Consider the following 26,602-nt stretch of genomic DNA (forward strand, 5'->3'; position numbering starts at 1 on the left):
GGCCGGCGCGGCACGGCCTGGCGCGGCGCTCAGACGTGCCGGTGGGCGAGGAGCCGCGGCCGAGGGACGCTGCGTTCAACCTGCTCCCGTCCGGAAAGCACGCTGCCTCTGCCGAGGGCAGAGTTCGCGTTGCATTTTATTTTCATTTATTTAGTTATTTAATAGCTTCCAATCATTGAATCACCAAGCTGAAATTTGTCCCCATGAATACTAAAATTTGGCATGGTTTTTAATTTCATTAATTTATCGTTTCAAGGCCTATTCCCAAGGTAGAAATTAAAAGCCTAAAGTGGGAAACAACAGCGAAGGCAGAATTAGTCAGCTGAAAAACAAAAAATCCAACCTCTGCTTAAACACCTGTTTACCCAAATTCCATAGTATGAGAGCAAGGAACAAAAATAATTTATGACAAAGAGTAGTAATTCTCTGTGACAAAACCAGAAAATAGTAATAGAATGAAAGTTTTAGAAGAAAAAATCCACATTTATATTAATAAATTCAGAAAAAGAGTAAAATCAAGTTCCTTTATCCTGTTAATGCATTCCAGGAATTCAGTTATTTCATCAAAATTCTGGCTGTAACAAAAAATTAACAAATAAAAAAGAGTACCACCTCAAAAGACACTGGTAAGTGAGTGAGAAGAGCATTCTGATGCTTTTCAATGCTGCTGCTGCTGCAAAAAAGCAACTCTTCCGCGTGAGTGAAATCCACATAAATATTACAGGGCAGTTTTCGAGATCAATGTTTTCTCAAATAACGTGGCTCCTGAAGGAGTATAGCGTGCAAAGAACAAAAATACATTTTCTGCATTTAGGCAATGATGTTATATGTATATATGTATCAGAGAATCAAGAGTTTGCTGTGCTGGGAGTGCTTAGAAAGCAGATAAACAAGCCTAATTTAAGCTTTACAACAAAATTTACTAGATTGCCAATCATTAACAAGTTGTGAGTTCTTACCCCATATTAATCATTATCGTATGTAGTAATTATTACAGATTGACTACTAGCGCAGACCTCAGCGTCAGTCCTTAACAGTTATACCTAAACGAGCTGCGAGGGCACAGTACCGCAGAGCTGATGCCGCATCGTTAGCGCTGACGACGATGCTCCTCGGTGGTCTCCGTCTCTGAGGTCGGGGCGGCCAGATGCGGGGACTCTTTGCTGAGGGGAGACGGAACTGAAGGAGGCGGTTTCTTTCTGCCCCCTCCCGCAAATACGGGCTCTTACCCTTTTATCAGGTGGTTTAATTTCTAGACAATTGCCAGCCCATAAACTTCACCTCCCCCTTGCACTATGTTGCATACGGTGCTGAGGATGTTACTGTGTTACTTTCCCAGGCCACTGCAGGCATTTTTTTTTATTTTTTGCTTTCTTGTTGTTCTTTTCTTTAAGCAAAAGCGGTCTTTTCCCAGATCTCAAGGTTGTGCGTTCTCAAAGACCAGTCAGGGAGTTGTTTGTGATGCTGGGGCCTCCGCTTTCAACTTGTGCCCATGTTTCAAGGCCTTTGCTGCTATCCCACACTTAAGCTGCACATCATAACAAGAGACACCTGGCACAAAGCTCTGGTTCACACAGTAAATTCTCATAACAAAAACTGATAACAAGCCTAACAGGCCTTGCACAGTCAGCCAAGGGCCTGTGGCCCATTACCAGCAATAGCAAATAATATTTTTAGTGGGCCACTGGGGACACACACTCACAAAAAAATACCTATAGCATTTATGCTACATTAGTTTGCTTATGCTCAAGTTCAAAACAAACTCATGTTAAAGTCTGCTTAGGGGCTTTTGCTTTCACTGGTGCAACAGGCCTCTCTGCTTTAGTGACAATGTGTTTTGAGTTAGGAAGAAATGGCTCCACCTTGTGTACCAACAAATAATTGATTATTACTTCAGCATTTAACACTTTCAATTATGGTGTAGTGTAACAACATTCAATAGCTTCTGAAAATAAGCAAGTTGCATAAATGCATCAGTGCTATGGAGATTCTGAAGGAAAGTAGTCCATTAYGAAAGTATGAAAGTAGTGCCATTACAGAAGTGTTGGAAAAATCATATTAACGTAAGGCTTACAATTAGTTTCCATATGAAGATGTTAATTCATTATCTCACATTTTTCAAAAGCCTGTTTGGAAACCTATTTCCACAGAGAACCAAACTGGACTAAAATAAGTAAGAACAGTAATTAAGATCATGCTTGTTACTTAGTGATTTCCTAAAGTCCAAGAACCATAATTTTGTCTGGAAGTATATGCATATTAATTAAATAAAAACACAGTATTAAAAACTTGACTTGTTAGAGGAAACATAACGCCATAATCCAGAAGCAATCTATTCAGTACRAAAAGTCTTTGTCAAGCTCCTCTCTTTCCATTTTTATACTCCTGTGCTTAGACCCTCTTTGTATTAGATCTCCTGTTTTTACCTGCTTGTTTCTTATTAAACATAATGCTAGTTCCTAACTTCACATGATGCTTTTCAGTAGACTTGTTTTGATCCACTTTGACAGAACAGTCATAGAAAAGAATACCAGATACACAACGTAGAAATAATAATTTATTACAAAAATATTGTATAAACACTTATGCCTGTTTCCTAAACTTTCAAAATATGCATCTCAGAGAATGTTTTCTTAAAATACTTCAAAGAAAAGAAGGAAAAAAGTGCATCATAGGGTATGTAAATGTTTACTTCAATATATATGCTAAGAAAGTGTATGAAGAGGAAAACTCTCAGATGTAAGGCATACCATTTCAAAGATCTTGTTGAATGTCACTCAGTGCATTTGTAAGTCGTTTTATTTTATTTTCCATTGATTTTTTGTTGTTTGCCATTTCCTGCAGAAGCTGACGCATTTCTTCTTCAACTTGGTAAACCTGAAACAGCATATAGAGATCAAATATAATTCCTGCYTTTCCTCGATATGCTTGATAATTTTTTGCATTGATAAAAAAAGGTAGGAATTATGCACTTATATTAGCAAAGGACCCATGTTATAAACCTTACGTTGTAGCACAGACTTTTCACTAAAGCTCTAAGTATAGCTGTAAGTACTTTCAAAGAAGTAGAAATACTTCCTTGAGGAACTGCGTGGAAACATCACAAATAAAGACAAAATAAGATGAACAATTTCTGAGTTAGAAAAAACAAAGTYGATGATACATGGAATCAAATGTTTAAACAAGTGACACGCCACCTTTGCCAGTCTGTGCAGTAGCAAAGTTTGGCTTTAAAAAAAGTTTTCATTTGCTAGAAGGAGATGGCCAGTTTTCAAAAAGTAAAGCATCTGCCATGTACAAAAAGCACTAGTTATCATACCATAAAAAAGTAATATAATAGGAAAATACTGGCAAGAATAGTAATTGTTTAATCTGATTTAATCTGATATATCACCATTACTCTTTCCTCTGTAGATAAAGAATGTTTAGGTATTGACATAGCTACATAACTTGCCACTCTACTTTTTTTGAATATATAACTTCATGACTATAATGTTCTACGTATTCTCCTACTGCACAAAGACRTAATACTATACAAGGGCTGTTTCCATGAAGAGATCAGCCAACAGATATAAACAGGTGATCTGAAGTACCACCGTCATGGTGGCTGTAGAATAAAAATACAACTAAACACATAATAATTTAGTATTAAAATTACTTTTTCATTTGCTTCTTCAATTTGTTTTTGCTTTTCATTTTCCAGCTGCAACAGTTCTGCCTGATGAGCCGCTAATGTTGATTCAAGTTGTTTTCTAAAAGCATCATCCATTGCATGAAGCTTTTCTAGTGCAGCCCTAAAAGAAAAAAAATATCTCACCAGACAGCCAAAACAAACAAACAAAAAAGAAGTATTATGCTTTGTCCAGTTCTGCCTTTGATAATGCTTCTAAAGATGTCGGCACCAAGACAATTCTTTCAATATCTAGCTTCAGAAGATCTTCTGTTTTCTCAAAAACACATTCTAGCTTTAGGCATCGTGTTTAGAGCTTTGGTATTCTTCGCTGAAGCAGTTAATCACTAGCAAACAAAAAAACCATTCAGGCTTGCTTCTGTCAACATGGRTAAGAACTCCATGTGCTTTCAAACATTTACTTATCATAGAGGATAGTGTTTTTTCCCAAGAAGGTAAAAACTAGACTATGCAATCCTGTAAATTGCCTGTAGTCTAGTATTGCAAAAAAACAGAAAAAGCGCCTGCTCTTTATAAGCGGAGTAGACAAATCTAGCTATATCATGCACACCCTTCCACTGCAAGGAAGGTTATTCCACTATGCTACTAATTTACAGTAAAATTTTGAAACAATTATTTTGTGACAAAATTTCAGTTTCGCTATTGAACTTCCAAGTATTCAAAAGCATTGTACCATCAACAATTGTTCCCCCCCYCCCCCCCCCMMMAAAAAAAATCATCATCATCATGATGGTATCTTCTTTCACTTCTTAATCAGATGACAATTTAACCTCACCTGCCTTAAAGGAATAGTGAAAATGTGATTTTAAAAGTCTGTGTTTCACTTAAAAATATAAAGCAAAATTCCTTAGTAATACAAGCTCATTCCTTCTGTAACAGCGTGGTTAATGTTGCTTATTTATACAGTCTGAATGGAAAATTAGTTCCTTTCTTAAGAGTAACTAGGAGGAAGGAGGAAAAATAAAGATGAGAAAGGRGCAAGTGAATAAGATAAAAATACTACTAACAATCCAGGCTTATCACAGGCAGCAGTTTACTGTATTTCTCAATACTGCCAAAAGCATCATTTAAATCCCTGGTCATTTTCTGGGGTGTGAATATTTGTTTCCCAGTCATCTCAAATTCACTATTAAGTGCTCTAAAAAATTTGACAATACAAGAGGAGTAATAAATTAAAACCCCATTATTAAYTGTACGGGAAGAGAATGACATGTAATTTACATACAGTTTTTCATAAAGGCCTAAATTTATTAAAATTTTAAACATATATATACACATATCCTCCTTTAATCCTACAACAACAGCCAAATTAGTTTTTTCCTTGGTTAAGATAGTAAGTATTAGTARGTCCTACTAGTTCCCTACACTGTTCACAAGACCTCTGCACATTCATCTTCCTGCACAGACATGTACTAAATCACTGTAGTCTCTCTCCTAACCTCAAATGTCAGCCACAGTTGCTTGCTTGGCTTGACCTGTGGCTTGCAACCAGTTCTGCCTCATGCACCCTGCTCACGTTCACGAGCAAGAAGTTGGGCAGGCTCCGTGCTCAAAAGACAACCCATACAGACACTGTCACGAGATGGTGCCTCACACGCACCTTCACTGCATGACTGCAGCTGGCGTGCGCAGATTGCATGCAAGTCACTATCACTTAAGTCTGACATGGAGTTTCCTGACGCTCAAAGRTGTAAATTGAAAGCACTGTGGTGGAACAGGTGTTCTAGAGAGTGCCAAGTGTAGAATCTAACCATTTCCGAAGAAAATGGGAATACAGCTAAATATTTTAGAGGTTGTAACTGAATGCTACTTCCACGGAATACCAGCTGTATAGAAAGAATTACTTCTAAACAGAGAGTACTTAAAAAGGCATTATGCATTCTTTCATGGTATAATCAAATTTTTTTGTATACATATTAAAACTGAAACTCTAATAACTTAGTTATTCATGTTAACGTATTTACTTCTGAGTTTGAAGACTTTTATTTCTCTCTTCAATCAACTTCTTCTCTTTGGTATCAAAGCTCTCCTTCATTTGTTTAACTTGCACCTCCAGCTGGCTTAGTAGTTCTCCTTTACCTTGCCACTTCTTTTTCAGTGCACTGAAAATAGAATGTATGTATTTACAATGATTATAGATTTTACCACTTCTTAGGAGTGCAGGAAAAGTTTTCATTGTTTTCACTTTTCCACATTTCTCTATGTTTTAATAGTAAGCAGGTTCTCCCTGAACTAAAATTTCACAGGAGAAACATTTCATACAATTGGCAATAGCTCCTTAGAATTATAACTATATACATCACCTGTGTGATTTCTTAATATCCTCAAGTTCTACTTCTTTTTCTTCTAGCAGTTGCTTTAACTCCTCTTTTCTTTCATCTTGCCTTTCTAATTTTTCCATTAGCTCTTCAAATTCAGCAGCTTTTTCACCCAACTGTATCTGAAGAATCTTTTGAGCTTCAGTATTTTCTTCATGTTGTTTTCTAATTTGTTGATCTTTTTCTTTTAAACCCTTTAAAAAACAAATATTTTAGTATACAAAAAAACCTCTTCAGTCTAACTTTATTGTTATCCACTATCTGTTTATTCCATTCTGGAATCAATCACAGATTGATATGTGAAAGTTCACTCTTAACAAACGTAATTAAGTAATCTGACTAAATAATGGTTTTATGTTAATATATTTTGATTTTAATACATTTTTTTCTACATACATAAATTACTGAGCTCACATAACAAATAATGTATCCAATCTTGACTGCGTTAAGATACCATAAAACTTCATTCTGATAAGCTAAAGACTACAGGCTCTAAATGAGATGAATAGAATAAAAGGAACAAGCAGTTGCTCCGTCGTTATAATACTGAATTACAAAAGCAACAGAATAGAGAAGAAACATTTACATTGTAAAGTAAAGATGAAACAAATTTTAGTTTAGTTGTTTTTTCAACATGCACAGAAAAACTATGCTTTCCTACTTTTTATCTCTCAAAAGCCTTATCAAGAATAGCTTGTTTGGAAGTGATTCAAAGAGAAGCACGTCTTTACATAAATATGTTTCAGTAAGAGATTCAAAGTAATGCCTCTGACAGTCCACCAAGTTAATACAAGTTCCTCTTCCACTTTCAAAGAATTCAAATGGCACCGACAGCCTCATTATACTTCCAGAAACAGTAAAGCTTGGAATATGGAGAGGCCCTATAGTATAACTTTCACTGCAAGTCTTATTTTATATAAGCACAGTAATTGTAAAGCACTTGACTTACTTCTTTTAATTTCCTAATTGTTTCTGTCTGATCATCCACTATTTTGGTTTTAATTCTTAGAGCATCACTGTCCTGTTCCTTTTGCTTTTTTAAAATCTCAATTTCGTTTGTTAAAACCTCAATTTTTGCCTCCATTTTTCCCCGATCTTGAGCAAGATGAGCTCCTGGATAAAACAGGATATTCACACTAGAGTACTTGTTTTAAGGATGACTTCAAGATACGTAATTTCAAGATAAATTAAAAAAAAATTTAAATCAGACACGATCATTTGGCCCACAGCAAGCACTGAAGGGCTTTAATCTACACATAGGTTATATTTAGGAGGAAATGCAGAATTAAATAAATGTATTTTATCCTTTGAAGACTTATTTGACACAAATAAACAATAGCACAAACGCAAGCCACCTCAAAGAACCTACAACATAGTGCCAATTCTATATTAAGAGTCATATGGAGTGGGGTAGGGAGCAGAAGCCAAGGCCCTTTTTCATCCAATATTTAAGTCAGTTATTTTTAAGAGGTCTATTGAAATTTTCACTTTGGACTTCTGACAGATAAGCAGCTTTACATAACACTATTTAGAAAAAGAAATATTTCAGAAATTTCACATTTAGAAGCACTTCATACAACATATAATGGGATTTTGGGGCAACATAACACCTGTATTCACAACTGAACCCAAATTGTAAGTGGAAAAAACCCTGCATTTTTATACAAATGTGCAATTTATACCTAGGCCTTTTGTATGCACTGGCTTGACTTCTTGTATTTGCAGCACTCCTTAAGATGATCAGTTTAAAGTGATAGTATTTTTTTTTTTTGCCCTCTGCATAGGGCAAACTCCCACAACTGCTGTTATAGTTCCCATAATGGCACAGGTACTACAGTAAACACAAAGACGACTTGCAATACAACTGGATAACATCAACATACAGGGACCCTGCGACCCCTATACTGGAATGCTCGCTTGGAAAAGGATGACAATAAACACTAATATTTTTACCCCAACACAAAAATTTTATATTTTACCCTGTTGTGCCAACTCTTGTCCCCATATTTTTCTTTCCATTTTTAACCCATCAATCAGAGATTCCTGGGCTGCCAGCTGAGAAGCAAGCTTTGCATTTTCTTTCTTCAGAAGTTCAATTTGAACGGCCTTCTGCTTGTCCTCCTCAACCACAGTTTCAAGTTCTCCAGTTCGACACTGCATGAAAAGACAGTAAGATCCTTTTGAGTAAGTATTCAGAATTTCAATCAATTCTAACTTGCGAGGAAAGCAATACTGATATGCACTCAATTAAGCTAACTGAGGAACATTCTGCTTACATGCAAAATTCTATCTGAAAAAAGCAAGCATCTCTGGATGCAAATGTTTTGTTTCAAATAGACACAGTTAATTCCCAGAAAATTAAGTTTGTAAAGCTTATTTCTAAATAGTCATCTTAAGTTTCTAATGCTTTAAAAAATGTTTAGAATTATAAACACACAAGTTAGAAATAAGACAAATAAAGTCAAGGTAAGATGTTAAAAACCAAATGGCAAAAAGCCTACAGAGGCTGTGTTGAGCTTCCCCTTCCCATGAGAAAGTGTAATTGTAAATCACATAGGTTTCTGCTAGTGAGTGCTGTTGCTTTAAAAAAAATCTTGAAAAAGTACAAAAATAAAAAAAAATACAATGTTAAGCAGCTGTAATCTGTAAAACACTAAAAATAGCCTATCAGCACTGTTTGCACATCAAAACAGCAACCTGCAGCAAGGAGACTAGAAACAGCTATGCAGAGGTTGTACTGCATAGATAATGATCATGATACATAGACTGTTATAAGAAGCTGTTAAATAGTTACATGTTCCTCAGAATATATATTATCCTACTTGTGGATAATACAGTATTATAAGATATATCAGTAGTACAAGGTAAAGCAATAGCACCCACAGTGTTTAACATTAAAATTACACATGATTATTAGATAATGACTCTGATATTGTTAATTACATGTAATTCTCATGTATTATGTTGTGAATACTACATTTGAATATCAGTGTAAGTTAGCTTTTACTTTGTATATAGCGGGCTCTCAGTATTTTATCTGCAGAACTATATTCTATTATTTTGACTTTACAAAAGTTCAGAGATATTAACATAGGTTTGTAAATCTCAGTTTACAGTGACTACTTGATTATATATAATATGCTAGCATTCACAAGCTTGAAGAGAATTTGTGGGACATGAATGTATGTTTAGATTTTGCTATATTACGAGCTCAATGTTTGTGAGAAATGCGAAGTGGCATGACATAAAAAAGTTAAGGTTGATGTGGATATTGAGTACTGGATTTTAGTGTGACATGAAACATGTATCTTTCAGTAAATCTACCTTCTACGGATTTACTACTTTTATATATAAAAAGTTACAAAAAGTCATATGTACATGTGTGTAGTTGAAGTGTTTTGAAACAAGTACCTTGAGGTTTGCTGTGACTTCTTGTTTTGATTTTAATAATTCTGTAATTTTTGCTTTCTGTTCTTTCACTATACTTGTCAGGTCTTGGATCAGACTTGCCATCTGTTTTTCCTTCTGTTCAGACTGAAAGAGGGCCTGTTTATGTTCAGCTAGCTCAGCAGCAACATTTTCAAAAGCATCTTTAACCTAAAGTTTTAAGATAAGAAACACCCTTGAAAAATATTAACTTCCACAAAAAATCAATGGTGACACACACACACACACACACACACACAACTCCACATTTCTTCTTTTATTTGAAATTCTTAATTGATTAGGAGCATGTGAAATTAACAAACATCCAAAGCAAGTTTTTTACTAGTTCCTTGATGACATTTTAACTCACTTTGCCAGTTCTGCTCAGCTACAAATTTGTAAAAAATTCAAAATAGTCTCTTGGGGGATGGGAGAAAAACAAACAGAAAAAAAATCAYAATTTGAGAAGGGGAAAAAAATGTCTTTTTCCACCTCACTTAAGACTAACGCTGAAATCTGGAAAGGATCACTTAACAAGGAAAAAGAGTTGGAACTCACATTAAGAAAAATAATTGAATAGTTCTTCTTACCCCTCTTCTCTCATGTATCCAGGTTATTTAAAATTAAGTAAAACAATTTTAAATTAAAGATGACATATTTTAAATCTTTTGTGCATTTTAATTTCCATATAAAATGACACCAACACTAGCCATAGAATAAGTTAAGGACTTCAGCAAGAAAATTCCAGAAAAACTTTGAAAATTAAAACAGGGAACTTTGTTATTAAATACACCAGTAAACAAGTGGCCATAGCTTCCTGTCCAAAAAAGAGATTTTTTTTTTTTAACAAAATACTCTATTAGCAGATCAATATATTCTAAAAAATTACCACCACCTGATAGAATCATAGAATGGTAAGGTTGGAAGGGACCTCTGGAGATCATTTAGTCCAACCCTCAGCGTAGCCCATACGGGGATTGAACTCGTGACCTTAGCATTAGCAGCACCACGCTCTAACCAACTGAGCTAAGTTTTCTTAACTTCATTTTAACTTTTATTTATAAACAAAAATTCAGTTTTTTTGAGTGCTAGCTTATCAACGCTTAGAGCAYAGATACCAAATGTTATTTCAAAGCTTACTACCAGCATTTTACATGAATCCTTACAACTAAGACCTTAAGATCAGAAGAATTTGACACTCAAATTTAAGAGCCCCTTAACACTATCCAGTTCAAAATGGAATCCTCTGTTACCCTTACCTCTTTAAACCTTTTTGCTTCAATAGTTAAAGCTAAACGAAATTCATCTTCTAACTCCATATACTTCTGGTTTAATAAATTAATTTTCTCCTGAAATTCTTTAACACGTTCTTCATGCCTCYGTTCTTCTTTAGCCACTTCTTTTGACAAGATATGTTGGAATTCAGGTCCATTTAAAGCAACTCGAGTTTCAAGCTCTTTCCTGGAGTTACCAAACATATACATACGATAGGACCACAGCATCCAAAATGTTTACTTTAGTTGGTTTTCTTAATACTCCTTAAAAGCATAACAATGAATTTCATAATTAAAGGAGATACATTCCTTAGTTTCACTGACAAATTTCTGTTCTCCATGACATTGGCCCTGGGAGGATAAAGGTACGTCGACTACTATTAAAATATCCACAGAAAGAAAAAAAGAAACTTGCTTTTTAATTTGAATTTTAGTAGAAATTATTCAATTGCTCTTTTGGTGTTAGTGATATATCAAGGAACTATAAATATCTAGAAGACATATAGGGACTTGGGAAATCACCCTCAATCAAAAATCATTGCTCCTTACTCAACCCCGAAACCTGAAAAGTAGCAGCAGCGGAGACCAAAAGCCTCCAGGATATCTGTCTGCTTTCTGACTGAACATCCCCACAGGAATATGCTGAAGCAAAAAATCACGCTGTAACTTAAGTCTTTTCTACTCATCATTTCTATTCATCATTTAAAGTACAACACAAAACACGTCTGCTGTCCTTCACATTAAATCTTTTGGAGATTTATGTGGGAACAATTGAAAGTTCTCAAAACGCAAGTATCAGATCTTCCCCATTTATACCTGAAATTGTCTTGGTATTTGTATACATTCATCCTTGAAAAGTTGAACAATATTATCAACTTACTTTGTTACTAAAATTCCATGCACACTGCCTCCTCTATTTCTTACACATATTTGATTGTTAACTAAGTAGTAAAAGACTGCTCAAGTATTCTCTAAAAAAGGCAAATTTAGAAGGGAAATGGGAAAAGAGCCAATAAAACCACCAATCTGCACTAAAGCAAGATGCTATAAAAGCTTACACTTTTAGAGGAATATTTTGTATTATTGTAGTACATGCAGACTTTCAGATGACCAAAACTCAAACAGAAGAAGAAAGTACACAGGATGTGGAAGAGGGGACAGGCCACTTGGGAGGATTATAAGAACATGGTCAGAGTACGCAGGGATGCAACAAAGGCAGCCAAGGCCTATTTGGAATTAAATCTGGCAAGGGATGTCAAGGACAACAAGAAGAGCTTCTTCAAATATATCAGTAGCAAAAAGAAGACTAAGGAAAATGTGGGCCCACTGCTGAATAGGGTGGGTGTCCTGGTGATGGAGGATACAAAGAAGGCAGAGTTACTGAATGCCTTCTTTGCTTCAGTCTTTACTGCTAAGACCAGCCCTCAGGAATCCCAGAGCCTGCAGACAAGACAGGGAGTCTGGAGAAAAGAAGACTTCCCCTTGGTCGAGGAGGATCAGGTTAGAGATCTTTTAGGCAAACCTGACATCCACAAATCCATGGGCCCCAATGGGATGCACCCACAAATACTGAGGGAGCTGGTGGATGTTATCTCTAGACTGCTTTCCATCATCTCTGAAAGGTCATGGAGAAAAGGAGAGGTGCCTGAGGACTGGAAGAAAACCAGTGTCACTCCAATCTTCAAGAAGGGCAAAGAGGAAGAACCTCATGAAGTTCAACAAGGGCAAGTGGAGGGTCCTGCACCTAGGGAGGAATAACTCCATGCACCAGTACAGGCTGAGGGCTAGCCTGCTGGAGAGCAGCTCTGCAGAGAASGACCTGGGAGTCCTGGGGGACAACAAGTTAACCACGAGGTAGCAATGTGCCCTTGTGGCCAGCAAGGCCAAGGGTATCCTGGGGTGTATCAGGAAGAGTGTTGCCAGCAGGTCRAGGGAGGTGATCCTGCCCCTCTACTCAGCCCTGGTGAGGCCACAGCTGGAGTCCTGTCTCCAGTTCTGGGCTCGCCAGTACAAGAGACATGGAGCTRCTGGAGAAAGTCCAGCGTAGGGCTATGAAGATGATCAGAGGGCTGGAGCATCTGCCCTATGAGGAGAGTTGAGCTGCAAGAGTTGAGCCTCTTTAGCCTGGAGAAGACAAGACTGAGGGGGGATCTTATCAATGTCTATAAGCACCTAAAGGGAGAGTGTCAAGAGGAATGGGGCCAGACTCTTCTCAGTGGTGCCCAGCTACAGGACAAGAGGCAATGGGTACAGACTGAAAGGCAAGAAGTTCTGTCTGAACATAAGGAAAAACTTCACTGTGAGAGTGACAGAGCCCTGGAACAGGTTGCCCAAAGAGGTTGTGGAGTCTCCTCTAGAGATATTCAAAACCCACCTGGACTCAATCTTGTGGAACATGCTCTTGGTGACCCTACTTGAGCAGGGGGTTGGACTAAATGATRTCCAGGAGGTTTCCCCCAACCTCAACCATTCTGTGATCAAATTCAATTCTATTTTTACCTGATTTTTTCCTGGATTAAAGACCAAGTATTTTAAACAACAATTTCAGCCATCTAATAATACCAGATCCTACAAAAGGAAAGACTGGAAGGACACAATTTATCTGTGTGGACTTCCAAGTCAGAAAACTAAAAGATTTGAAGACATTCTTCTCTGAGGAAAAATATGGATGGGAAGACGATCTTTTTTTTTTTTTAAAAAAAAAAAAACAAGAGCATCTCTCCTTTAACAAAAAGAAAAAAATCTAGCAGAACATATTCAAACAAAACAGGCTAGCAAAACTAACATCTCCACGAGCTTGTTGTGAAAACAAAATTAAAAACTCCATACCTCTGTTCTTGCTCTCTTAATATGAGAAGTTCATGTAGTTGTTTAACCTTCTCTTTCTGTTGTCGAAGAGATGTCCGGAGCAACTGTACTTCTCTTCCATTTGCTGATGCTTTAAGTTCTGCTTCTTGAATCTGTTTCATCTGTGGAGAATTAATAAAAATGAGAGGAACAAGGTTTTGAAATTGTCTTCTATTCTTCATGTCTTGCACTAGAACACAAAGGAATAGCTGCTTTATTAACACTTCAGGCAAATCTATCTGGGCTATTATGTTTATAGCATGCTCCACCTCAATCAATATTTTCACAAATTTTCATGGAATTTTATAGCATTATCTAACTCAAAAAAAAGCTTTAATTTTTTATTGTTATGTTTCGTTACACTTGCAGAAATTTAAGTATATGTTTACAGTTAAATGCTAGCTTAATTTACCACAAAATAGAACAAAACACCCCCAACCAAACAGAAAAACTTCTGTGAAGAACCAAGGACATTTACTTAATATGAAGAACTGTTTTAGACATGGGACACGTATATTGGCAAAATAATTTCCTCAAATTACAAACTCTTGCATAGCAACTCTTGTGTTAGTCTCAAGGAAAATATTTTTAGATGTTTTCAACATTACCTTTTTTTAAACACTCCAATTATAACAGGTATCATTAAAATGTGCATCTTACTGAGTTTTACATTTTAACATTGCTGAACAGTGCTGCCTTCCAGTGAACTTATGAAAAACAGAATCACAGGATGAACAGAAGGTGGCATACTCCACTTTTTCCAATTGATACAAACTTTCATGAGGAATTCCTTTTTATAATGAGGCTTYTTACATACAAAGTGTATTTTCTGACTTGACAAGTAGAAAAGAAAGATCACATGGAAATAGTTATAAAAAAGGGTTTATTTACTCATGAAATGGTAATTCAGAATAAAGACATTTCAGAAGGCTGCAAGTTAGAACATGGGACAAACAACAGAGGCGATAAGAGATGCTCCTGCTCCTCCTAATCACTACTTGAAAAATTCACCTCTTTCTCTGTGTGTCTATACAATGATGTGTCTATATACCATCTATATCTCTGTATGCTTAGGCAGTGAGTGCTAATCACTTAATTTTCCTGTCAACCTGTCCTCCAAAGCAAGTATTTAGGACAGCTTTCCCTCCACAGTCTATGCTTACACAATTCTAATCTCTTTGCTTTCCAGGGTACTAAAGCYGTGAGTAATTGCTAATTAATGAACTACTCAAGATTACCCCATGTGTTAGTTATCAAAGKGCAGAGCTGGAATGCAAAGACTACCTAGTTTACTTTTGAACTCTTGAAAGAAAAAACAAAACAAAAACAAAAATCTATTTTATCAGAATTAYATTTTAACTATTCTTCCTCCCTCAACTCCATCCCTGTTTTACAAACTTTTTAATGAGGCTTGTGTATGTTTATTTCTAAATCCTCATATTCCAAGTTAAGTCTCTTCTTGAGTAACATTTAGACACATTCCACTGTATCCTTACTGTTTTGGTGATGAAATGAGGCAACTGTCTCTTAAATTGAAAAACATAAAAATCAAAAAAAAAAATCAAGTGACAACATGTGCATACTTAAAGAAGGCCAGAAAATAAGGAATAACATAAATGTCTTGCATCCTTTGAAGCTATAATCTAATCACGTTAATTTAAATACTTAAACAGCAACTATATAGAGTAACTATCTTTCATCACTGATGGCTAAGGTTTCAGGCAGCATATTCATCTCCTTAACAGTAAGCTAACTTTCCACATGTACTGCAAGAGCAGCTCTATAAAATATTMTAAAATTACTATTAAAGTTGATAAAATAAGCTATACAAATCTGAACATTCAAAATGAGACAATTCAGTTCTAGATCATGATTATTCTTTGAAACATAAATAAAGAGTATTTCTCTACAGGATCTTAAAGACAGGAGCAAAGACCTTCCCATAATAAAGCTTTTGCAGATACTAAAAACATACCCCTATTATTGAGAATAAAGATGGCTATTTCCACAAAATTGTTTAAAAAAAAAGGAAGAAAAGAAAAAGGAAAAAAAAAGAATTAACAGCCTCATATAGCATTAAGTTATTTCCTATCTCAAAGGAAAAAGACATAGAAAACAGCCTCCTCTTCTCTACAGAAGATCAATTAATTTAGTTCTTTCAAAGTGACAAGTAGATATGTGAACAGAAGATCACCTGTAGAGCCATAGAAACCTGATACAGGAAAATAATTAAWCAACAGGAAGTCTGATATTGGAAAGTGCAGCTTTTAGCCACAGGAGTTATGGAATGATTTCTTTTCCATCAAAAATAGTAGCTGTATCCGGTCTAGCATCTTGATTTTATCTATTTGTGTATTGAATAAAGAGCCTGTGGCAACAAAAATTTAGAAAATACCAGTTCTCAGTGCTCAGCACATCGGACTTAATCTCTTAGACAACATGTCACATAAAACGTATTTCCATTTTTAAAGACATTACCTAAAAATTAAAATAGATGTTTGTTACTAACTGGTACTATGTAGAGAAAATCAGCTTTTACTGTGAAAAACTCAGACTTAAGGCTTGTGACATCTAGTGTTTATTAATATCTAGAAACTTAGTAGCCCTCTTGTCACCATCATATTGTTCACTCATGAAAAATACTACCTCTATTGTTCGTTGCTGTAACCTCTGTGTCTCCATCTTGGMTAGTGTTTCTTCTAAAGCTTGCATAGCCTTCTGGTATTCTGCTTCTTTATTTCTTGCTTGATTTAACTCGTTAGTAAGTCTTTCRGCTTCACCTTTCAATTGCTGTATATCTGTTTGCAATCTTGTTTTAACCTCTCTCTCTTTCAATATCAATTCCTTTAACCTGAAAATTAATGCAATGAAGTTGTTGTAATATTTATGTTAGTTTTTAGTCTGATGCCACTGAGAAAAAACACACATTTGATGTGTTGCACTTCATTGTTCTTTGTTGAATTTTACTAAGTGCAGGATCACTATGCAGGACTGCTTAATAATATGTAAAATATTACTGAAATGTGTAGCATGACTATATTGAACTTAACTTTAAAATAAACTAAGTTAGAGACAACCTGCTAGATACGTCTTTAAAGTCCTACTGGGAAGGTCATTTCTTATATAGGAATTGAATAATACCAATTTGTAATTTTTGATAGATTTACTTTAGAAAACTTATCAAACATTATCAGGATATTTAAGGACATTTCAATCCCTAAAGAAAAGGAGCTTAAATCTTTTAAGGAGGTGATAACAAATGAACACTAGAAATGAACCTAAAGCTAAAAGGAAAAAAAAAAGTATTACACAGACAGTCATAGATGGTAACTCAGAAAATATTTGGCTTGTTTCTTTCTTACAAGAAAGAAAATGTGCCTTTTATACATACAGCACAATTAAGAAGACGACAAATAGAGCAGCTATCTCCAAACATCCAGACAACATACAGTATTTTGCTGGAAGGGAGGACTTCTGAGGAAGTGGAGAACGTTAGCCAGAATTGATAAGGATTAGGATGGTAACCTGTATAAAGATAYGCTAGACCAGACTGGAACAACATACTCCCTATTGGCTTGCTCTGCTCTGCAAGAAATGTCTTTGTTCGGCTGTACAGGAAAGATAGAGAGCTGTGCATACAGATTGAAAGGGAGCTTGAAAATAAAAAGCTTGAAGTAAAATTTGAGGCCAGATGCAGTAGTTAGGGCATGAGCTGAAAGGGAAAGTACAATTATGATAAGGATTGTTTAGGAAGTAGAGGGCTAGAATTAGAGGTAAGTGGTGCACTGATAATGGGGATACAAAGAGGAAGAAYAGGGGAATAAACACTGTCAGAATTTCTTGTTTTCCCATGTCTTCTCAAGTAAATAGTGACAACTCATCAGGTTTTGCACTGCACTTGTTTACAGCACAGTAGTGGGAACAATTTCATTAGTAGCACTGAGAGAAGTTCTAGCAATACTTCTTGATGCATCATTTTCCAAATATATTTTTAAAGCTGTTCTCACTTCTTGAGCTACATAAGGACTGTGACTTGATTAAGAAAAAAGAAAAAGCTAGAGCACTTTGCTTCCCTACCTATCTGTAGTGTATACAGCCATACTCTGAATATTCTTTTCTTCTTTTGCATGTTTCTGTAGCTCTCTGACATGCTCTATTAATTTCTTCTCAGCTTGTTCTGCTTTCCACCTCCTTTCCTTCTCCTGATCCAGTTCTTGAATCAGTGCCTAAGCAAGAATATATTAAACATCAGCTTACTAGGAATCATTCAAACATAGCCAAAACTGACAAACAATATTCACAGTTGTAGAACAGGATTTCTTGACCTTTCTGGAACAGACAGAACACAGAGACAAGGCTCTGAACAGGCTAAACCTCCCCTTGAAAGTTAGATATAAAATAGTATCAGTAGGAAGAGAATTAAAAAAACTTCACTACTTTTCGATGCTATTTACATGCAGTTACTTTTGTCAGCTCTGATTTTAGAGTTTCACCAGGAGATATGTTTGGCTTCAGGTAAAAATAAACTCTTATTTAACCTGAAATGATGTAAAACATACTCGGTATGTGGATTCCTCTGTGCCATTTGAATTAGTTTCTTCTATTTTTTCTGCATGGTTCTGCTTTCCTATTAATAATTCGGCTCTTCTTCCTACTACTTCCAAGTCTGGATTATCCAGTGAAGAACTGACATGAGTGTCTCTCTGACTGGAGCGTGGACACTTTAAAGAACCCTTCTCTTCCCTGTAACAGCAGAAAATCAAGATACAAATAAGGATATGCAGAGTTGAAGCATCTCCTCATACATTATCATCAATGGTACAAGGGATTCAGATACTTTTACAGAACAAACGTTTTACAATTCTACATAGAACCTGAATTGTATACACATATAGAATAATGTGTAAACTGGTCAGAAGACTAACAACTAAACTGAAATTGTCAGCTGTAAAAATATGTAGTACCAGAAGATGTTACTTGAAAAACATCTTATGATCAGATAGTTATGAAACAACTTTAGAGGCAGAGTAGTTACAGAGCTGCAGTGGCTAATAAACTAACACAGTCCAATGTATATATATATATATATATATTTTTTTTTTTATGTACAGTCCAATTATTTTCTTTGTCATACTTCTGATACTTACTATATAACCAAATATAAATTATTATAGCATCCTCAGCTGCATCACAAAATAAGGAGTTATATTCTTGGGTTACCAATATGACTTTGTGAATGTATATATATATTTTAAAATCTGACTCAGGCAGTCATTGGTATATATATTTTTTACATAAACAGAATTCTGCTTCCATAAATTAAAATAAGAATGAAACTACAAGCTGCTAGAATTGTGAAAGTGTTTATTTTGGAAAATTATTTTCCTTATCTTCAATTCAGTTTCCCTTTAAATTAAAGGCAGAAAATTCTCATGTAGAGAAATGATTAAGAATGAACATTAGAAAATTTCAAATAATCCATAAACTGAGTTTTYTAATGTTTATATATAAATATCATTTTAAAGACATGTTATTATTTCATAAAACAAAAGACATGGAAAAACTAATAGGAAACAAGGATACAGGAGAGTATATGAAACAGGCTAGCAGATTAAGAAAAAGTGCCCGTATATTAAATATTTATCCACAGTGCCAGCTTAGTGCCGGCTGATTTTTTTTTTTTTTTTTTTTTTTTTTTTAAGGGAAGGGAGGAAACATTCAGGAGTTTGATGCAATTGCCTTCCTAAAAAACAATTTATTATGAACCTCTAGTAACTAGACTTTTAGAGCATTACTACCACAAGTCAATCCAAACTACCACTTTAACATTTCAAATTAAATTACATTTACCCTGAAAACATTCAGCTTCACTTTGGCTTTATATGGCAAAGCTGGAAATACCTGTCAGTTATTTTGCTCTTAGGATGATTAGCATGACATCTAGTAGATAAGGCAGTTCTACGATAAGTAGGGATCTTGCTTCTTTTCACAACCTTTCTGTCATTTTCTTTCTCACTCTCATGTTCACTCTCAGAAGTTGGATCTGTGTCTCTCTTAGCTTTGAGAACATTTGGAGGAGCATCCTTTCTTGAGGCATCAGATACCTAAGAACAGATCTAAGTCTTATTTGCATATTTTAAGATTTCTAATTGACTAACTCTAACTCTTATTGAGGTGTTACATTTGAAAAGTTAAGACTTAACATAACTTTAATAGAGAATTAAATAACTGATTCCAAATTACCTATTCCCTCCTTACTAAAATATTTTGTTATTTTTAAATGGAACATACAACCAACAGAACAGCATGCTTGAGAATAAGTAGTTGTTTCTTTCTGGAATACCTGAAGCTTTTTAAAATCCTCAGGCATAGAAGTACATTAATAAGCTTGGTGTAAAATACAATACAAACACAGCACTTAAAAACAAACAAACAAACAAAAAAAACCCCAAAACTCCTCACCCCTTTGCAAATCTTCTAGGCACAATGTAAACTCTTACAAAAACACATTTGTTAGGTATGCTTTCCTGTGTATGACACCAGCTTGACCTATTATTAGGTTTAAGGACTAAGAAGTAGCTTTCACAACCTTTATAATCCAGTCATTTGACTGCATTAAATATTTCACCTTGGTTTAATTACATATATTAATGGYGTCAGAGTAAACAAATGCAGAAAACAATTTTCTATCTAATTTTACATGATCAGATAGTTCTTCTAGTCCTCTACTGTATTTCCTATTTGGTACCGAGTTTTCACAATTCGGAGTACAATCTTCAGTTTTAAAGTCTTGCTTTTATCTTATTTACAGTTTTTCAAAATCATTAAGTATACATTCGCACAAAGTCAGCACATACCTACCAGTATAAATACTCCAGTCAGTCATGGTGAATTTTTGCATCATAAAGACACATTTAATTTTACAAAAATTTCTGTACAATTAAAGGAAAAAAATTAACCTTTTGCAGTATCTGTGAAATTTGATCTTCTATTTTTTTAATCCTCATCTCACTGTGCATTTTATCCAGTTTGGCCTTTTCTGGTTCTGAAGATGAGACAGCCTCTGTAGAGGAGCTGACAGCACTTTGAAGCGGTATTCTCGTTCGCTGATGAAAATGAGCTAATGCCTGGTCAATACGAGGTGTCACCACCGGTAACRTAGCAGAGTTCTATTAAAATAAAAGACAGCCCCTACAACATTAATGAGTTGTATGTGATATAAGTATCTGGTATACCAGTTTTAAGATCAGTACATGCAAACTATAGCACCTTATCTTTGTATAGGGAGGATGCAGATGGAACCAAACAGTCCAAAATATCACCTAAATACTGCAAGTTTTCTTCTACCAACTCTAYTGGTTCACCATAAATATTTCTTCCATCTAGAACTGTTAGCTTAGGCAAMGTCTGAAGAACAATTTCTCTGTAACCTTGAGGGGGAGAAAAAAAAATCACATTTAAACCAAAATGAATATGTGAAAGAGATGCCTGGTATACTGTAAGTACCCTATCATCTATTAAAAATGCAATGCATAATTTAAGAAAAGGAGTAGTGCATTATCTGGATGTTGCTCCCATTTTCCCACCCATAAAACCTATTAACAGGAAACATTAAAAATAGATGGTCTGAGAAGCTACCTTCATATTCCTGGTCTACACTGGCATTTCTCTACCACTATGATATCAGCACACTGCAGTTGCACAGGAAAGATTAAAAAAAAATCTATTGAGAATTTTTACAAACACTCAAAAATTTTATCTTTGTGAAAATAGAGCAYGTAGTTTTAATCAGATTAAAATTCTTCACAGAAAAGACCTCATCTCAAGGAAGTAAGGGGACAAGATGCTGTAATATAGCTTGTTTGAATTCAGGGTGTAGTGTTTATTTGGCTCAAAAAAAGTCAAAAAAAAAAACAAAACAAAAAATCTCAAAGGAACTCTAAACTAAACACTTGAAAATGATGTATYCACAAATAGTCCTTGAACTTCTCTCAAGCTGCCTAGTGAAATCTGTGCCTATTTTGATGAAAATGCTAATTTCCACRGAGCATCTTACAGTCTATCACTGCTTACTGAATCTGTGGGAAAAGCAGGAAGGGCCAACAGTGTTTATTACAGATAGCTCACAAGAGAGATCAAACAAAAGACCATCTACTTCCTATGTCTTCCTTCTATCGTATCTATTTGTAGTCTTTCTTTACATTTTCCATCCTCCCATTCTATAATATTCACACTTTCTTCCTCCTATTTCTGCAATACTTTCTGTTCCTATAGTTCTCTTTAAATCACTTGCCTTAATCTAAAAGAATATATGAAGAGTTGAACCCGATCAAAGCACACAACTAGATTTACAATTCTGAAAACATTCCTAGTGGGGGGGGGGAGAAGAAAAAGAAGCTGTCTATGTAGAACAAGTTCATTTTGACAAAATTCAGATTTCTGCAAGCTGGCCAATATATGAATTAGTTCACAAGCTTCAGAACCTGGTTTATGGTTTAAGCGAAATCACTGACCTGCAAAGCACAAAGTGATGACCTAAAATGAGATCCATACCTGCCATGTGACAAATTGGATTGGTCTTTCCATTTTTTTCTAATGTGAGACTGGTCAAAAAGTGCAGCCCCTTTGTGCACTGAAGTAAATGATTAATATTGTTTATGCAGTTGCTGTGAAGTTCAATACGACTAATCTTATGACTGGTTCCATGAAGGCATTGAAATCCTGGAAATTTGATAAAAACACAAAGTAGTGATTTCTGTTCTGGTTCAAGTCCAGTGGTCTAGGATCACACAGCATCTTGTTGAAAAACAGTCAGTAAACAACACATAACTGGAAACGTAACAACCATTACTTTACATTCCTGGCTAGATATATTAATTACAGGACAGACACTGCAACACCCAAGCTAGTCATGAGAGCTAACTTTAAATAAAAAGGTATGTTTCCAAATGTTAAGAATCTCATAGAAATGAACATATTTTGCTTCAAGTTGATTTGCTGTAGCTTAGTTCATTAACAGAATTGTTACAAATGTTATTCTTAATTTTGTTTTACCAAACCAATCAACGAATTTTGTAGCATAAAACTTTAATTAGAAACAATTAATTATTTAGATAAATAGTTTAGAAGAGAACACATTGTAACTAAAGTTTTATTTTTATCTTAAATAAAGGAAAGATTAATCTTCCGGAAGTATTTTGTAAGATATTTTTATATTTCACTTTGCAGATAATAAGCATTTGAAACACTTATTTTACTTCTGTGTGAACCTAGTACACAGTTCAATACAAAAGTCACAATACTAATATTTGTCAAAACTTTACGCATGTAGTAGTAGTATAGCAGTAATAACAACTGGCAATATAAGATCTCTTAAAATTTTATTTCTTCTGCACAGCAAAAACATATAATTCAGTTCTTCATGGAAGTAAAAAGCTTTGCCTTCAGTATCCATTTTATACACAGTTAATACTTATAACACAAAACAAAAAACATGAAGGGATTAGAACAACATATTTGTTCACTAAATTACTACAATTATTCAACTTCCAGAATGATTTAGGTCAGATAACTGTAGTACATACACATGAGAAAAATATTATGTAGTCCTTTTTTAAACCATTTCCTATGGACACATTCATATGCAATTATTTGTTTTAGGATTACAAACCTGAAAAAGCAGCCAAAAATGAGAGTAACCACAGAGAACTCCAAAAACTTAACAAAGTTTAACAGTTAAGTCTCTGGAGAATGAAATACTACACTGAAGACTTTATCTTTTCTTCTCTAGGGAAAAAAAAATGAATGTGACCAAGGCTCCCCAGACACACAGCAATTGCTAGTGTGCAGCGGGAAGGTTACAAGAAAACTGAAAAAGGTTGCACTTAAAGATCAATTTTGACTTGTAACTCTGTGAAGATCACAGAGACCTGTTTCTGGCAGAAACGTCTGTGCTTGCTGGTTTTGGCTTACATCATTGTATACAAGGCACTTTTGCTTCATGTAAAAGCTATGTAACYGTACTAGAGAATACTGTTGCTGTGTTGCACAAAATTGAATTTCACAGTTCTCAGTGGAAGCCTTACCACAGCAGGCTAAGGCTTTGCGGCAGCTACAGTTGCCTGAACTCATGTTTTGAATGCAAAATCTAGTGATGATGATAACTTTTTTCCACCTCTACTCYCCTATTAGCTGTGTAGCTAAATACGAGCAGCTCTAGACTGGCAGCTACATGGCCAGGTTTACAGAGACAAAGCTCAGTCTGGTCAAATGCAGAAGAATAAAATCCAGTTCAGAACAACCTATACTGGAAGAAACTTYAGAGTCACAGCAGCTGTCACCTTTAGCAACACCGTCAGTGCAGTCAATTAGATGAGCTTCTTGAAACCTTTGAAAATACTCTTGGCTAATTCTTTTGAAATTGCAGTGAGCAGACCCTTCTTATTGCACTTGCTACTGAAAACCATAACATGCCAAAATCACTTACCAGAGAGATCATGTATGCGRTTATATGACAAATTCAGTACAGTTAAATTAAGGAGTTTTTCTAGCCCTAAACAAAGCAAGGGAAAAAGAAACAGAGTAAGATTTATTTCCAAAGTATGTTCYGCTTTCATCAAAACTTGCAAAACAAGTAAGGTTTTTAAAGTAGTAACAACAAATTATGACTAAAAGTTACAATCATAAACAATATCATAGCTTTCCATTCTCAAGTAAGGTATCTTGCTGTGACAGAACTTACAGAGACTACATACTCATTTTAAAACTTAGTGCATAATATGGCTAGTAATTAAGATGAGCTTCACATAACTTTAACTGTATGTATACTTTCAAAAAGCAAATTTTAGCATAAACCATAGAAAAAAATTGTAAGTTGTTAAACAGACAGAACTAAAGATTGCCAACCCTCCACTCTGGTGATCAAGTTACAGGACAAATTCAGGGTGCGCAGGTTAGCCAGGGCGTTTAGTCCTTCCATGAGCCGAATTTGGTTAGACGACAGATCCAAGTGCASCAAATTCCGGAGGTGGTCGAGCCCCTCGATCCTGGCAATGCAGTTACAATGCAGGTTGAGCGTGTGCAGGTCCGGGCTCAAGGAGACCTCCAGCAAGCTGCGAGGACAAGAAACTCGGCGTCACCCGGCCGGGAGCCGCGGCCGCCAGCCCGCAGCTCAGCCCAGGGCCGGGCCCGGCCCAGCGCCCCCCGCCACGGCCGCAGCCTTCCCTCTCCCCCAACGGAGCGGCGGCGGCGGCGCCTCGCCCGCTCCTCACCTCCGAACGCCCCTGTCCATGAGGCTGAGCTCCCCACGCCCGGCCTCCGCCATGACGAAGCCCTCGCCGCCGCGCCGCGCCGCGCCACCTTCCGCTTCAAATTTCCCTCGCCGCCCAACGGCGGCGCCCCGTGCTTTACGGCTGGGAGCCGCTCGCCTCACGACAGTCCTGCCGCAAAGCGCCACCTACTTCCCCCCCACCTCGCGCTTTGCGCCAGCGCCCCACGGTGGCAAAACGCACGCGCGAGGGAGGGGGCGCGGTGCAGTAGGCGGCGGCGGCAAGGAGCAGAGCGGCGCATGCGCGGTGCCGTACGCGGCGGCGGCGACGGCGGGGAGCAGAGCGGCGCACGTGCAGTGCCGTACGCGGCGGCGGCGGGGAGCAGAGCGGCGCATGCGCGCTGCAGTACGCGGCGGCGGGGAGCAGAGCGGCGCATGCGCGGTGCAGTGCGCGGCGGCGGGGAGCAGAGCGGCGCATGCGCGGTGCAGTGCGCGGCGGCGGGGAGGAGAGCGGCGCATGCGCGCTGCAGTACGCGGCGGCGGGGAGCAGCGCGGTGCATGCGCAGTGCAGTGCGCGGCGGCGGCGGCCCGGGCGTGGGCGAGGGCGGCAGTTAGCGCTGCGCGGAGAGGTGTTTGCTGCGCGCTGCAGCCGTGGCCGCGTTGACGCCGCTGCTTTCGGGCCTTCCTCGGGGCTCTGCCTGCCCAGGGCTAGTGTGCGGGGACCGGGGGCTCCGGCGCCGCATGCGTGCGCGGCGTGAACGCAGGGCGGTTCCGTGGGGCTGGCAGGCGGGGGGAAGGASSKRCTGGTCCCCGCGGGGGAGTCTCCCTCCGGGTAGGCCCTGGCGACAGGGAGATCTTCTGCTCASCGTTGCAGAGCAGCTGAAATTACAAAGAGAAATGTAGGCAGAGGTGCATTTTGGTTAGAAAATCCAGTGAGACTGGGCTGAATGTCAGACTCTTTATGTGAACCAGGAATTGTATGTGCTTGCTAGTGTCAGTGTCCCTGGAGTACTCTGGCAGTACTCTAGATGTTTCTTCATGAATTACCCTTCAGAGCACCTGATCATCACTAGATGGACTTACAGTGCAACACAGAGTATTTGATGGAGAAAATGCAAACCGATCCCTGTTTGTGGGAGCAAACTTATCTAGCTCTCCATTTGGAAGTAGAAAGAGAATAATAAACTGTGGCTAGCCTGCAGAGCTCCACCTAGCACAGCTGTTGCTGGGATGAAAGTGCAAATATGGTAGCATGTCACGAGACAGTGGCTTTGCCCACTTTCTTTGGTTGAGCCATTAGCTATTCCATGGGGTTGCTTTCTTGATCAGTAACAAAAGTGGAATGGTAACATCTGCCAAGAAAATGAATAGATCCTTGGGTCTTTTACTAAAAGACCGATATAGAGTAATTTTGGGCAAGCACCAAGAGAAAAAAGTCTCGCCAAAGCACCTTGCCAAGGCACTAGACTATCATGTTCCTCAAGCTGCAGTTCCATTTTCTGAAAAAAACAAGCCAGCTTGTGAATACAGAATCACAGAATGGTTGAGGTTGGAAGGGACCTCTGGACATCACCTAGTCCAACCTCCCTGCTCAAGAAGGATCACATCTAGGGGGGTTTTGAATATCTCTGGAGAAGGAGACTCCATAACCTCTTTGGGCAACATCTTCCAGGGCTCTGTCACCCTCGCAGTAGTTTTTACTCATATTCAGGTGGAACTTCCTGTGTTTAACTTTGTGCCCGTTGCCTCTTGTCCTGTAGCTGGGCACCACTGAGAAGAG

General features: G+C 37.2%; 2 protein-coding genes across 5 annotated transcripts in view; one reads left to right on the forward strand and one right to left on the reverse strand.

Moving 5' to 3' along the window:
* EMC2 (ER membrane protein complex subunit 2) overlaps window positions 1–26,602 on the forward strand; it is a 604,202-nt gene that overhangs the window by 254,322 nt on the left and 323,278 nt on the right. The gene's annotated exons all lie outside the window — the stretch shown is intronic.
* On the reverse strand, window positions 2,594–24,980 carry LRRCC1 (leucine rich repeat and coiled-coil centrosomal protein 1). Of its 4 annotated transcripts, none has more exons than XM_085309655.1 (19): window positions 24,827–24,980; window positions 24,462–24,667; window positions 24,043–24,108; window positions 22,110–22,277; window positions 20,826–20,986; window positions 20,516–20,725; window positions 19,458–19,660; window positions 18,116–18,299; window positions 17,634–17,782; window positions 16,203–16,407; window positions 13,539–13,678; window positions 10,695–10,896; window positions 9,421–9,606; window positions 7,989–8,163; window positions 6,959–7,122; window positions 5,995–6,203; window positions 5,656–5,793; window positions 3,659–3,794; window positions 2,594–2,877 (listed from the first exon to the last, which is right to left on the reverse strand). In XM_085309655.1, the coding sequence occupies exons 1-19, from the start codon at window positions 24,877–24,879 to the stop codon at window positions 2,755–2,757; spliced, it is 3,078 nt and encodes a 1,025-aa protein (XP_085165781.1). In that variant the 5' UTR covers window positions 24,880–24,980; the 3' UTR covers window positions 2,594–2,754. The 4 variants fall into 4 exon arrangements, with proteins under 4 accessions (XP_085165781.1, XP_085165536.1, XP_085165619.1 ...); XM_085309410.1 differs by having other exon boundaries at window positions 9,421–9,543; window positions 24,827–24,955; XM_085309493.1 differs by lacking the exon at window positions 5,656–5,793 and having other exon boundaries at window positions 24,827–24,955.

Source organism: Rhea americana, unplaced genomic scaffold (assembly GCF_003343005.1).
Source record: "Rhea americana isolate MKP2758 unplaced genomic scaffold, rheAme1 scaffold_0, whole genome shotgun sequence".
NCBI lineage: Eukaryota > Metazoa > Chordata > Aves > Rheiformes > Rheidae > Rhea > Rhea americana.